Source organism: Canis lupus, chromosome 27 (assembly GCF_011100685.1).
Source record: "Canis lupus familiaris isolate Mischka breed German Shepherd chromosome 27, alternate assembly UU_Cfam_GSD_1.0, whole genome shotgun sequence".
Classification (NCBI taxonomy): domain Eukaryota; kingdom Metazoa; phylum Chordata; class Mammalia; order Carnivora; family Canidae; genus Canis; species Canis lupus.
Genome location: NC_049248.1, coordinates 42,938,357 through 42,952,843, shown reverse-complemented (window position 1 = coordinate 42,952,843; position 14,487 = coordinate 42,938,357). Strand labels below are relative to the sequence as shown.

The 14,487-nt window shown below is 41.5% G+C and overlaps 1 protein-coding gene and 1 pseudogene across 7 annotated transcripts in view; one reads left to right on the top strand and one right to left on the bottom strand.

Moving 5' to 3' along the window:
- Positions 1-14,487, top strand: part of TFCP2 (transcription factor CP2) — a 61,360-nt gene that overhangs the window by 22,795 nt on the left and 24,078 nt on the right. The window contains exon 2 of one of the 7 annotated variants that reach the window (XM_038577685.1): positions 424-518. The exons of the other annotated variants lie outside the window; for them this stretch is intronic. Coding sequence (XP_038433613.1) covers positions 430-518 — 89 coding nt within the window. The 5' untranslated portion in view covers positions 424-429. The remainder of the gene's footprint in view (positions 1-423; positions 519-14,487) is intronic. 7 annotated transcript variants of the gene reach the window in all.
- LOC102156026 lies at positions 8,830-9,807 on the bottom strand (annotated as a pseudogene).

The following is a 14,487-nucleotide window of genomic DNA, read 5'->3' as shown; positions in this document are numbered from 1 at the left end:
AGATTGGAGGATAATGATAAGAAGCTAGTTATCATTCCTGAGAAGGGTTGAAGCTTAGTGAACTGGCTATCTTCTGCTCTGCATATCCTTAGAAATGCAAATCATTTCTTCTATTTACTATCTATAAAAGAAAGGTAGCAAATAACAGTTCTGCTTTGATTACATCATCAAGCCTAATTTGAGATACCTCCTGGGAGTGTGTTGGCCATTTTAGAAGACTTGGCTTTCATCAAACATATGGTCTGAAGGAAGAGCAATTTTCATAAGTCCTACCACTGTGAGCATGAAGGGGAGGGCGATAGCTAAAGCCTTTTTAAACATTTCATAGGACTAATGCTCTGGGAGTTTTAGGATTTTTCCCAAATGTCATTAGCAGTTAAAAGCCTTAAAAAACCAAAAATCTTTGCTTGTCTTTCACTGCAGGGAGGAATGGAAGATCTGGGAGATTTGGGGGCTTTGAAGCTAGGCTTGGTAGTGGGATGGAATGAGCAAGGCGGAAGAACTCCAAAGGATAGGTGGTGAGTGATACTTACCCATTAAGAGGGAGGGAAGCTGAACTGGAGGGAAAAAAAAACAAAACAAAACAACTGGTACACATGTGGACCTAAAAAGAAGCTTTGAGGCTCAGCACCATAAGTGTGGTTTCCCTTGTTGTTTTCCCATGTAGGTCATACTGTGATAGTAATCAGATTTTGAATACTGAAATGGGAGTTCCACTTTATCAAAATTGTCAGTCTTGGAATAAATAACCCATGAATATTGTTGCAGGTTGCCACTCATTACTTAATGGGAAGAGTCAGTAATTCCAAATTTAATAAAAGAGATGGGTATTAATGATGCCACAGGTGATGTTTTCAATTAGCAGTGTTTTAATGAGATTTATAGGCTGCTAAGAGCTAATCCTGTAATGTAGGAAAAAAACTGAGAAAGCAGGCCTATATCTGGCAAATCTCCTGAGATAGGGCTTTGCTGATTTAGATTTCTTTCTTTTTTTTTATTCAGGTTTCTTTGATTAAACTTTTAATATCTTACAAGTTTTCTGGAAGTAGATTTTTTTTTTTTTTTAAATTTTTATTTATTTATGATAGTCACAGAGAGAGAGAGAGAGGCAGAGACATAGGCAGAGGGAGAAGCAGGCTCCATGCACCGGGAGCCCGATGTGGGATTCGATCCTGGGTCTCCAGGATCGCGCCCTGGGCCAAAGGCAGGCGCTAAACCGCTGCGCCACCCAGGGATCCCTGGAAGTAGATTTGTATCTGACATTGGTCAGATACTTTTCAGCTTCCAAAATAAGGCTTGCAGACAAGTTTGAAGTGAGAACTTTTTAGTGATTTTCTAGGCTAAGGGAAAATAAAAAGCACATTGCTTGTAGAAGTAAAGAAGTAGTAATTGGCAAATAATTCAGCAGAATAGAAATGAGGGAGATTCAGAGACTAGGTGGGGGAAGAGATATTAGCTTCATTTTGGAGTAAACTTTGAGATCTACATAGTGAACAACAACTTTCAAACCGCTGGTCTCTCATAAACTGTGCTGAAGAAATAGAATAGTTTATATCCCTAAGTACTTCTTAAAGTGCTTAAGGAACATTAAGCCCACTATTGAGATCTGGAAAAAAGTTCTAGAAATACTATTTCTAAAGAAAGACTTATCAGATGACCCATATCTGTATCAGGGACAGTTTTAGCATAAAATCCAGATGTGGTGTTTTTAACTGTTGCTCACTTGGCATTTTAATGTCCTACTCACTGGACAGTCTGCATTCCAGGTTTGAAGTTGGAAGGGAGTAGTGGAGTTAAGCTACTTAGGGCAGAGTTGTATAAAACACCTGCTAGAGATATACTAAAGCCTTTTTGAGTTATATCATTTTTGCTCTAAATTTTAAAATAATTCATTTATGCTTACTTGAGTGTTTGTAATACTGTAAGGACAATGAACTGGAATGCAGGAAAATAATAGGTATTTGTAGAATAATGCAGTATGATTTATTGCTGTGCAGAGATAAACATTTAGACAATGATGCTATACTTTATAAGGGGACCTCATCCATAACCTGATGATTGGTTTGTCATCCTGCCACCTAAAATAGGGCTCAAAGACTATTTGCTGAATATATGGAAATTAAAAAAAGATTAAAGAGATTTACAGATTCAGTGTCAAGCTGAGTATTTTCCCGCTAGTAGTTGGATTTGGTGATAGATATGCATAGACCTGAAGAAACAACCTTTCCTTTAGAGGTAATGTTTCAAGATGGCTCACTGAGAACCTCTAAAATCAGATTTTGGTATAGAGAGGTGGTCATCTTAGATGACATAAAGATCAAACCCATTACATTGGCTTATTAAGACATAGCGCGCGTGCACATTCACACACACACACACACACACACATACACACACAAAAGACAGCACCAAGTAATTAAGCTCACCATCCATCCCTCCCCCTCCTCGCTTCTGATTTAATTGGCACAGGATATGGCCTGGAAAGAAGTTCTGACCACTCCTCTCACCCCCACAATTAATTGTTATTATGTTGTTGAGGTTAACAGCCACTGATATTTATATACCTTTTTTTTTTTTTTTTTTTTTATGATAGTCACACAGAGAGAGAGAGGCAGAGACATAGGCTGAGGGAGAAACAGGCTCCATGCACGGGGAGCCTGAGGTGGGATTCAATCCCGGGTCTCCAGGATCGTGCCCTGGGCCAAAGGCAGGCGCCAAACCGCTGCGCCACCCAGGGATCCCTTATATACCATTTATACAGATCTGACTGCTATAATTTAGTAATTCAGTCTACAAGTTACAGCAGAAGATGACTTAAAAACAATTTTACTTCCAAATATTTTCCAATTTAAAAAGCAGGATTGGGATCACAATTTTCAACCCAGTCTTCAGTGCGAACATACTGGCCTTTAGATTTAGCAGTGCTCTTCATTGCTTTGCAGTGGAGAGTTATGTGCTGTATGAGTTTAAAAATGAGAGAGCCAAAAGGGAGCTAATAAGAATGAGTGGAGGAAGAGTCACTTTTTTCTTTTTTAAAATTTATTATTTAAAAAAAATTATTTTTTTAAATTTAATTTCAATTTGCCAACATATAGTATAACACCAAGTGCTCATCATATGTACCCTCCTTAATGCCTGTCACCTCCTCTTTAGCAACCCTCAGTTTGTTTCCCAGGGTTAAGAGTCTCTCATGCTTTGTCTTCCTCTCTGATTTTTCCCCGTTCAGTTTCCCCTCCCTTCCCTTGTGGCCCCTTGCACTATTTCTTATATTCCAAATATGAGTGAAACCATATGATAATTGTCTTTCCTCGATTGACTTATTTCACTCAGCATTATATCCTCCAGTTCCATCTACATTAATATAAATGTTAGGTATTCATCCTCTCTGATGGCTGAGTAATATTCCATTGTATCCATACACCACATCTTCTTTATCCAGACATCTGTCAAAAAACATCTCAGCTCCTTCCACAGTTTGGCTCTTGTGGACATTGCTGCTATGAACATTGGGGTGCAGGTGTCCCTTTGTTTCACCACATTTGTATCTTTGGAGTAAATATCCAGTAGTGCAATTGCTGGGTCGTAGGGAAGAGTCACTTTTCTGTTGAGTATCATCTGTGTTTACTCTCTATGTGAGTCTATATTTGTTTAATTATCTATTAAAGTAGATAATATCCTTGTTCTTAAATAGCTGAATGACATTCTGATCTGGAAGAATTGTCTTTTATTGTGTACTTAAAAAAAATTTTTTTTTTGTTTTTTTAAGATTTTATTTATTTATTTGAGAGAGCGCATAAACCGTGGTGGGGAAGTGGCGGGGACGTGGCGGGGATGGGCAGAGAGAGAGGGAGAAACAGACAACCAGCTGAGCAGGGAACCCAACTCAGGGCTCGATTCCATGACCTAAAGGCAGACATTTAACCCACTAAGCCATCAGCCCCATTGTTAGTTTTTTGAGTACTGATAAAGGGACTGTAAATAAACTTAATTTAATTTAGTACAAAGTTTTAAGGGAAAGATACTCTGGTTGTGGTCAACACTATAAAAAATTAAAGTAAAAAGGAAAATACCAAATTGGGCAGCCCGGGTGACTCAGTGGTTTAGCACCACCTTCAGTCCAGGGTGTGATCCTGGAGACCCTGGATCGAGTCCCAGGTCGGGCTCCCTGCATGGAGCCTGCTTCTCCCTCTGCCTGTATCTCTGCTTCTCTCTCTTTCTCTGTGTCTCTCATGAATAAATAAATAAAATCTTAAAAATAAAAAGAAAATACCAAATTAATAAGTATTGTTTTATGAAATTTGTTTCAGTTCTGTAGACACATATACTGGGTCTTTTTTTTTTTTTTTTTTTAAGATTTTATTCATTTATTCGAGAGAGTCAGAGAGATGCAGAGCCAGAGACATAGGCAGAGGGAGAAGCAGGCTCCGTGCAGGGAGCCTGATGCAGAACTCAATCCCGGGATGCCGGGATCACAGCCTGAGCCAAAGGCAGACGTTCAACTACTAAGCCACCCACGTGTCCCTGTACTGAGTCTTTTTTTTTTTTTTAATTTTTATTTATTTATGATAGTCATACACAGAGAGAGAGAGAGAGAGAGAGAGGCAGAGACATAGGCAGAGGGAGAAGCAGGCTCCATGCACTGGGAGCCCGATGTGGGATTCGATCCCGGGTCTCCAGGATCGCGCCCTGGGCCAAAGGCAGGTGCCAAACCGCTGCGCCACCCAGGGATCCCCCCCTGTACTGGGTCTTAATATAAAAATAACTTACTTGGGGCACCTGAGTGTCACAATTGGTTAAGTGTCCGACTCTTGATTTTGGCTCAAGTCATGATCTCAGGGTCATGAGATCCAGCCCCATGTCAGGCCTAAGATTCTCTCTTCTTCTCCCTCTGTGCCACCCCTCCCCCCATGACTTACCTAATGTAAATGGTATTCAGAAAAATTTGAAAGCCATAAGACTAACGCATGTGAAAAAGATGGAGGGAAAGAGGTGATTGTCCTATCATTCTCTTAATGGGGCCAGACTGATAACTCTGCACATTTATATTTCTTTCTTTTTCTCATACTGTCTCTCACACTTTGTTTTTTTACCCAGTTGCTTATTCTTTGGATCTGACCATATTGTTCAAATTCTTTACCAGAAGAGTGAAAATAAGTGTTTCATTGGCAGTGTAGTTTTTATGGCATTAATTTTATTTATTTATTTATTTATTTATTTATTTATTTATTTATTTATTATTTAAATATTTAAAATTTGAGTATAATTGATATACCATAGTATATTAGTTTCAGGTGGGCAACATGATGATTCAGCTTCTCTATATGTTTATGCTGTGCTCACCACAAGTGTAGCTGCCATCTGTTCGCCATACAGTGCTAATACAACATTATTGAATGTATTCCCTATGCTGTGCCTTTTATTTCTGTGACTTATTCATTCCATAACTGGATGCCTGTATCTACCACTCCCCTTCACCCATTTTGACCATCCCTTTGCTCCCTCCTTCCCTCTGGCAACCATCAGTTTGTTCTCTCTAGGTCTGATTCTGCTTTTTGTTTATTCATTTGTTTTTTAGATTCCAGGTATATGTGGATTCATATGGTATTAGTCTTTCTCAGGCTGACTTATTTCACTTAGCATAATACCTTCTAGGTCCATCCATATTGCCACAAATGGTAAGTTCTCATCCCTTTTGGTGACTGCATAATATTCCATCGTGTCTGTATACCACCTCTTCCTTATCCATTCATCTATCGGTAGACACTTAGGTTGCTTTCTTGGCTATTGTAAATACTGCAGTATACACAGGGGTGCACATATCTTTTCAAATCAGTGTTTTAGTTTTCTTTGGGTAAATACCTAGTACTGGAATTATTGGATTGTTTTATTTTTTTTTTTTTAAAGATTTTGTTTATTTATTCATGAGAGACACAGAGAGAGAGAGAGAGAGAGGGGCAGAGACACAGGCAGAGGGAGAAGCAGGCTCCATGCAAGGAGCCCGATGTGGGACTCGATCCCGGGTCTCCAGGATCACACCCTGGGCTGCAGGCAGCAGTAAACCACTGCGCCACCGGGGCTGCCCTATTGGATTGTTTTAAAAGGTAATTTAAGTGATTGGAGTTGTCATACTGTATTCTGAGATGGTTGTGTGATATGTTGTTTATTTTTCCTGAAATACCATATAGTGCCTTTTGGAATGTACCTTTTTTCCCTGTGTGTGTGAGTTTTTAAATATGTCTTTTCTTTTTAAAGATTTTATTCATTTATTCATGAGAGACAGAGAGAGGCAGAGATTTAGGCAGAGGGAGAAGCAGGCTCCCTGTGGGGAACCTGCTGCAGGATTCAGTTATGGAACCCTGAGACCACGCCCTGAGCTGAAGGCAGACACTCAACCACTGAGCCACCCAGTTGTCCCTAATATTTCTTCTAAATAAGTATGATTTAATGTCTTTATGTATTCACCACAACTATTAAGTTTGGCCGTAAAGAATTCTATTTTTTTTTTTAAGATTTTATTTATTTGAGAGGAAGCGTGCACAGCAGGGGGAGGGGCAGAGAAAGAGGGAAAGGGAGAAACAGGCTCCCCACTGAGTGCAGAGCCCTACAAAGGGTTCAATCCCAGGACCCTGGGATCAAAACCTGAGCTGAAATCAGACACTTAGCTGACTGAGCCACCCAGGTGCTCTAAGAATTCTTTAAAAACATTGGAACAGGGCAGCCCTGGTGGTGCAGCGGTTTAGTGCCGCCTGCAGCCCAGGATTTGATCCTGGAGACCAGGGATCAAGTCCCACATCGGGCTCCTTGCATGGAGCCTGCTTCTCCCTCTGCCTATGTCTCTGCCTCTCCCTCTCTCTGTGTGTTTCTCATGAATAAATAAATAAATAAATCTTTAAAAAAAAATAAATAAATAAAAACATTGGAACAGGAACTATTCCTCTTACTACTTAACAGACCACCCCCAAAATGTAGTCGCTTAAAACAACAATTTATGATTTCTCATGAATCTGTGTATTGATCTGCTTCATGTGGTGTCAGGTGAGGATGCAGTCATCTGGGGACCTGGGCTGAAACATCCACGGTGGCTCGCTCATGTGTCTAATGTTGGGGCTGTGCTGAGACACTGGGCTGGCTCGCTGTCTCTTTCCACATAGCCTTAAGGCCTCTCCCTCTGCACTTAGCTACTCCATATGGTCTCTCCAGCAGGGTAGCCAGATTTCTTACCTGGCAATTTAAGGTTCCTCAAAACACAAACGTGAAAGCTAACTATCCATCTTAAAGATCATTCCCGGGATGCCTGGGTGGTTAGCTCAGTCTGTTAGGTGTCTGACTCTTGTTGATTTCTGCTCGGGTCGTGATCTCACAGTCATGAGATCCAGCCCTCAGTCTGGCTCCACGCTCAGTGTGGAGTTTGCCTGAGATTCTTTCTTCCTCTCCCTCTGTCCTGACCATCCCCACCCCTGCCTGTGTATGTGTGTGCCTGCGCTCTCAAAATACATCTATTTTAAAAAGTTCTTTCTCGGGGATCCCTGGGTGGCGCAGTGGTTTGGCGCCTGCCTTTGGCCCAGGGCGTGATCCTGGAGACCCGGGATCGAATCCCACGTCGGGCTCCCGGTGCATGGAGCCTGCTTCTCCTTCTGCCTGTGTCTCTGCCTCTCTCTCTCTCTCTCTGTGTGACTATCATAAATAAATAAAGAAAAAAAATATTGAAAAAAAAGTTCTTTCTCGTCCATACCCTCTGCCCCCTCCCCATTAGAAGAAAACCAACAACAAAAAAACAAGGCCAAAAATAAAAAATAAAAAAACAAGGCCACATTTGAATCATCTAGATTTCATTTATTTTCCTTTTTCCCCCAAGCTCTTTGTTTAGCATTTGCTCTTCCATAGATAGGAAGTGTCTAGCAACTATTTAGGTGCAAGTTAAGCATAAATGGAAAAGAACTTAGTAAATTGAAATGGGAGAAGTGAGTACAGGATGGGGAATAGATGATGTCATAAACTGCATTAAAAAAATCATAAGAACTAAAAAGATGTGCCATTCATTGCCTATTACTGAAACATGGAAGACCGAAGGAAGGGGAAATAAAAGAATAAAACAGGAAAGTAATTTTTTTTTCAAGAGAATATTAAATCGTTTATTGATTACACATGATAATGGATGATACACAAGCTTTAATCCCATCTATAATTTTATCTGATACCATAATTCAATTTAGATATATTGCATAGGATGTGCCAACAATCATAATAACCAAATAAACTCCAGGACTTTGCTTGGGTGACCCTTTTAACGGTGAACTCCAGGTCACAACACATTAACTGTCAGTTCAACCACACCAAGGTTTGTGGAGACAATGGCTTCTGTGCCCAAGCAGGTTGCAAATAAATTTCGAGTGGAACCTGGCATCACCCTGAAGGAATTCTAACTTCACACTGTTGGGGTAGTTTACCAAGATGGCTTCAGAATAGACTAACTTTACACAGCACATTTAAAAAAAGACACATTTATTCAGCGTCATGATCAGACTATTACATTTAGCAATCAACAGCATGGGTGCAAAAAAAAAAAATCTACATTAAAACCCTTTGTTGGAATGCTTTACACTTTCCACGGAACAGAAACTAAAATAACCTGTTATACAATTAGTCACAAATACAGTCCTCGAGTTTTTTGCCCATACACATGAGTATTGTCTAAAACATGTCTTCTTTGTAGCAGCTAGGCCCTGCCACCACTGTGCTTGGCTGAGTTCACAAATCTGTTGTAACCTGTAGCTTCCCTGTCACTTCTCTGGCTCTCCTCTCCTGCTAAGCTTTGTTTCCTGGCAGTAATTAAAACCTTCTGCCACTGCCATAGCTGCTGCTGCTGCTGGAACCGCCATAGCCACCTTGGTTTCATGGTTTGGCAAAGTATTGGCCTCCACCACCAAAGGGGCCAGAGCTTCTGCCTCCAAAATTTCCTCCTTTCATGGGTCCAAAATTTGAGGATTGATTATTGTAATTGCCAAAATCGTTATAGCTTCCGACACCTCCAAAGTTGCTTCTGTCATTACCAAATCCGTTATAGCCATCCCCACTGCCACTGTATCCACCACCACCTCGACTGCCACCGAAGCCACCTCGACCACTGAAGTTTCCTCCACGACCAAAGTTGTCATTCCCACCAAAACCACCTCCACGACCACCACCAAAGTTTCCAGAACCACTTCGGCCTCTTTGGCTGGACGAAGCACTAGCCATCTCTTGCTTCGATAGGGCTTTCCTTACTTCACAGTTGTGGCCATTCACAGGATGGTATTTTTGAATGACAATCTTGTCTACAGAGTCGTGGTCATCAAAGGTCACAAAAGCGAAACCTCTCTTTTTGCCACTGCCTCGGTCAGTCATGATCTCAATCACTTCGATTCTCCCTTACTGTTCAAAATAATCTCTTAGATGATGTTCTTCAGTGTCTTCTTTAATGCCACCGACAAAAATCTTTTTCACAGTTAAGTGGGCACCGGGTCTTTGAGAATCTTCTCGGGAGACAGCCCTCTTTGGTTCCACGACTCTTCCGTCCACCTTGTGCGGCCGGGCGTTCATGGCCGCGTCCCCCTCCTCCACGGTGGCCTACGTGACGAACCCAAAGCCTCTGGAGCGCTTGGTGCTGGGCTCTCTCATTACCACACAGTCCGTAAGCGTCCCCCATTGTTCAAAATGGCTCCTCAGACTCTCATTGGTCGTTTCGAAGCTTAAACCTCTGATGAAGAGCTTCCGCAGCTGCTCGGGCTCTTTGGGAGACTCTGACTTAGACATGACGGCGGTGGGAGGGGAGACTGTAACGATGCTTACTCGGCGGCGTCCAGGGGCAGAAAGGAGCAGGAAAGTAATTTTATTTTAAAAAATTGATATGTAGTTTTTAGTGGGTACTCAATAAATATTAGAATGAATGATTGAAGTTTTCTTTTTAAAAAGGGAGTTACCAGTACCTCAGGACACTTGTATTCCACTTACTCAGCTAGTTCATACATAGTTTAGCATCATGTATTCTTTTTTTTTTTTTTTAGACTTTTTAAAAAAGATTTTATTTATTCATGAGACAGAGAGAGAGAGAGGCAGAGACACAGGCAGAGGGAGAAGCAGCCTCCATGCAAGGAGCCTGATGTGGGACTCAATCCCGGGTCTCCAGGATCAGGCCCTGGGCTGCAGGCAGCGCTAAACAGCTGAGCTACCTGGGCTGCCCCTTTTTTAGATTTTTAAAAAAATTTATTTATTCATGAGAGGCAGAGACACAGGCAGAGGGAGAAGCAGGCTCCCAGCAGGGAACTCGATGCAGGACTGGATCCCAGGACCCAGGGGTCATGCCCCGAGCCAAAGGCAGATGCCCAACTGCTGAGCCACCCAGGCGTCCCTAGCAGAATGTATTCTGAGAGCACAGTTCATTAAAATCACCTTTGGCTAAATAAGATGTAGACTTTTTCTAAGAATTAAAAACCTTTTTATGTTTTCATATTAACTGAAAATACTGTTTTTAGAACTTGTGTTAGAGAAAACTACAGTGATGAGTCTTTTGGATTTGGTATACAGAAAGTTTTGCATGCCTAGATGTTGTTCATGCCTTTATTACGATTTGGTTAGTCCTTGTTTTGTCATCGGAAATACACAAAGGTCAAAATGAAATTTTAAAAAAGCATAGACAGGTTTACAAGCCGTTTGGTCTCGCCAATAATATATAGGCTTGTATAGTTATCATTTGCCTGCCACCTTCTATAGCAGATGCTGTAGAATATACTTTTGACTATAATCACAAGGAAATGATGATATTTCCTGCCTACTAAAGGCTACTGTATACCAATTAGTACTTCCTAATAATATGTAGGATCCTTAGGATTATCCCAGTGCAGTTTCAAAAACCCGAACAGACTCAAAACATTAATTCTTTTTAGAATAATAAAATTATAGAGTTGATTTGGAGGGCGTATTTTTTTTTATTTATTTAATTTTTTAAAGACTTTATTTATTCATGAGAGAGAGATACAGAGAGAGGCAGAGACACAGGCAGAGGGAGAAGCAGGCTCCATGCAGGGAGCCTGATGCAGGACTCGACCCCAGGACCCCGGGATCATACCCTGACCCAAAGGCAGATGCTCAACCCCTGAGCCACCCAGGAGCCACGGAGGGCATTTTTTAAAGGTCAGCTTGTCCAATCCTGAACTGATAATTAATTCTCTTTATGGAGCAGACCGAACAAGACTTTGCTTCAGACAAACATCCTCATTTCCTTCACTTACTCTTCAAATGGCATGACTCTAGGTCCCCTCACTATTCTTTTCTTAGATTTTTAAAGTCCTCTTTCTTTTTTTAAAGATTTTACTTGGGGATCCCTGGGTGGCGCAGTGGTTTGGCGCCTGCCTTTGGCCCAGGGCACGATCCTGGAGACCCGGGATCGAATCCCACGTCGGGCTCCCGGTGCATGGAGCCTGCTTCTTTCTCCCTCTGCCTGTGTCTCTGCCTCTCTCTCTCTCTCTGTGACTATCATAAATAAATAAATAAATTTTAAAAAAATAAAGATTTTACTTTTATTTCTGAGAGAGGGAGAGAGCAGGGGGAAGAGCAGAGGGAGAAGGACAAGCAGGTTCCGTGCTAAGTGCAGAGCTCATTGTGGGGCTTGATCCCACAATCCTGAGATCATGACCTGACATGAAACCAAGAGTCAAATGTTTGATGAGCCACCGAGGCACCCCTTAAAGTACTCTTTTTAAAGTTCCACACTCAGAACTAAGCCCAATGCTCAAGCGTAGTCTGATTTGCATAGAGAAGAATGTCATTTCCCTTATCAGACTTTGTTTTTAATGAAACCTACTATCAGCATTTTTGGCTGCCATTGTTATACCTTTTGTCTCATTGAAATAGATTTTTTTTTTTAAAGATTTTATTTATTTATTCATTAGAGTCACAAACAGAGAAGCAGAGACACAAGCAGAGGGAGAAGCAGGCTCTATGCAGGGAGCCTGACGCAGGACTCGATCCTAGCACCTCGGGATCACGCCCTGAGCCAAAGGCAGACGCTCAACCGCTGAGCCACCCAGGTGTCCCTGAAATAGATTAAACCCCTAGTCTATCTCACATGTATTGGGACATTTTGCTGTTTTTTAGTTCTAAGTGCGTGATGTTATATTTATCCTTATTAAATCTTACCTCCTGTTCCAGCCAATTAGGATTACTTTATTTTTTTTTTTAAAGATTTTATTTTTATTTATTTATGAGAGCCAGAGAGAGAGAGAGGCAGAGACACAGGCAGAGGGAGAAGCAGGCTCCATGCCAGGAGCCCGACGCGGGACTCAGTCCTGGGACTTCAGGATCATGCCCTGGGCCGAAGGCGCCAAACCACTGAGCCACCCAGGGATCCCCCAATTAGGATTACCTTAAAAGTTGATTCTATCATACAGGATATTTGCTTTCTCATCCTATCATTTATATATTCTGCCATCATCCTCTTCAATGTCATTATTCAAGTCATTTTATTTTTAAATTTTATTTATTTCAAGATTTTATTTACCTGAGAGGGGGAGCTGATCAGGGTGCCAGACTCAGGCTCAATCCCAGGACTCCTGGATCATGACCTGAGTCAAAGGCAGACACTTAACTAACTGAGCCACCCAGGCGCCCCATCCAAGTTATTTTAAAAAATGTTGCAGAGGACAGATTTCTTTGGGGTCCTATGCCATACTACTAAACTTTCTAGACTTACTTGCACTCTTTAGGTATGGTTGTTTAGTGATCTATGAAGCCACTTAACTATTACAAAATTCATGTTTTTCACCTCGAAAATCCAGAAATATTTATGTTTACATTATTCCTTTGTCACACTATATTAAGAAAAGGAAAATGAGTTAGTTTGGTTATGGCTCCTAGTGATCCCTGTGTCCTTCCCAAATACAATTAATATGTTAGTGTATTGGGATGCCTGCGTGGCTCACCAGTTGAGCATCTGCCTTTGGTCCAGGGTGTGAACCTGGAGTCCCAGGATCTAGTCCTGCATCAGGCTCCCTGCATGGAGCCTGCTTCTTTTCTGCCTATGTCTCTGCCTCTGTCTCTGGGTCTCTTATGAATAAATAAATAAAATCTTAAAAAAATATATGTTAGTCTATTAATTAGTAGTAATATGCTATTTACATCAAAGGGTAGACCTGTGCTGCCTTTATACTTTTTACTTTTTAAGCTTTTATTTATTTATTTGACAGAGAGAGGGAATGAGTGCATATGCATAAGCAGGGGGAGCAATAGAGGGAGAAGGAGAAGCAGGCTCTCCACTGAGCTGGAAGCCTGATGCAGGGCTGGATCCCAGGACCCTTGGACCATGACCTGAGCTGAAGGCAGACACTTAACAGACTGAGACACCTAGACACCCCTTCTTCATACTTTTTAAGTCTCAGCACATTCTGGGCTTCAGCTCCAGCTTCTTATATATATCAATGCCACTTTTTAAAGTTTCTTTCCGGGATTCCCTGGGTGGCGCAGCGGTTTGGCGCCTGCCTTTGGCCCAGGGCGCGATCCTGGAGACCCGGGATCGTATCCCACGTCGGGCTCCCGGTGCATGGGGCCTGCTTCTCCCTCTGCCTGTGTCTCTGCCTCTCTCTCTCTCTCTCTCTGTGTGTGTGTGACTATCATAAATAAAAATAAATAAATAAAGTTTCTTTCCTTTGATATATATTTTTCTTGAGCGTGTACTTTAAATTCTGAGCTGATGGTGAGCTTTCCTTTTAGCTTCAGCCTCTTTAGGTACCTCCCCTCTTTTTTCTCTCTATCTCCGATAATGTGAGATTAGCAAAATTTCATCTTTGAGATCCTCAATCCTGTTGTCTCTCCTTTTATTATCTCGGGCCATGGGCTTGGGTCCTGTTGTCACTGTTTTCTGAAGCCTGTTCTCTAAGAGATTAGGAACCACCTCTGGCTGTGTTCTTTATTCTTTTTACCTATCTGGCTTGGCTACTTCCTTTTCAGGCTCCCACCACTTCCTCTTTTCTGATCGGTTCTTCTTGGTCAAATTCAGTTCAGAATTAAAATTCCACTCATTTCTCCTGCCTTCTGGGTGATAGAATAATTAGCAAGGCAATTTAAAAAAAAAAGTTTTTATTTATTTATGAGGGAGAGCGTGTACACAGGAGCAGGGGGAGTCACAGAGAAAGAGGGAGAAGCAGACTCCTGGAACAGACAGCCCGATGCAGAGTCCTGGGATCATGACCCAAGCTGAAGGCAGATGTTTAACCAACTGAGCCACCCAGGCACCCCAAGGCAATTTTTTTAAAAAGGTGTATTTATTTATAGATTTATTTATTTATAATTTATTGTTATTTATCTAAATATATTTATTTTAGAGAGCCTCGGGAGGGGCGGGTGGGGGGAAAGAAGGGAGAAAAGCAGAGAAGCAGACTCCTTGCTGAACCCAATATAGGGCTCAATCTTACAACCCTGAGATCATGACCTGAGCCAAAATAAAATATCAGCTGC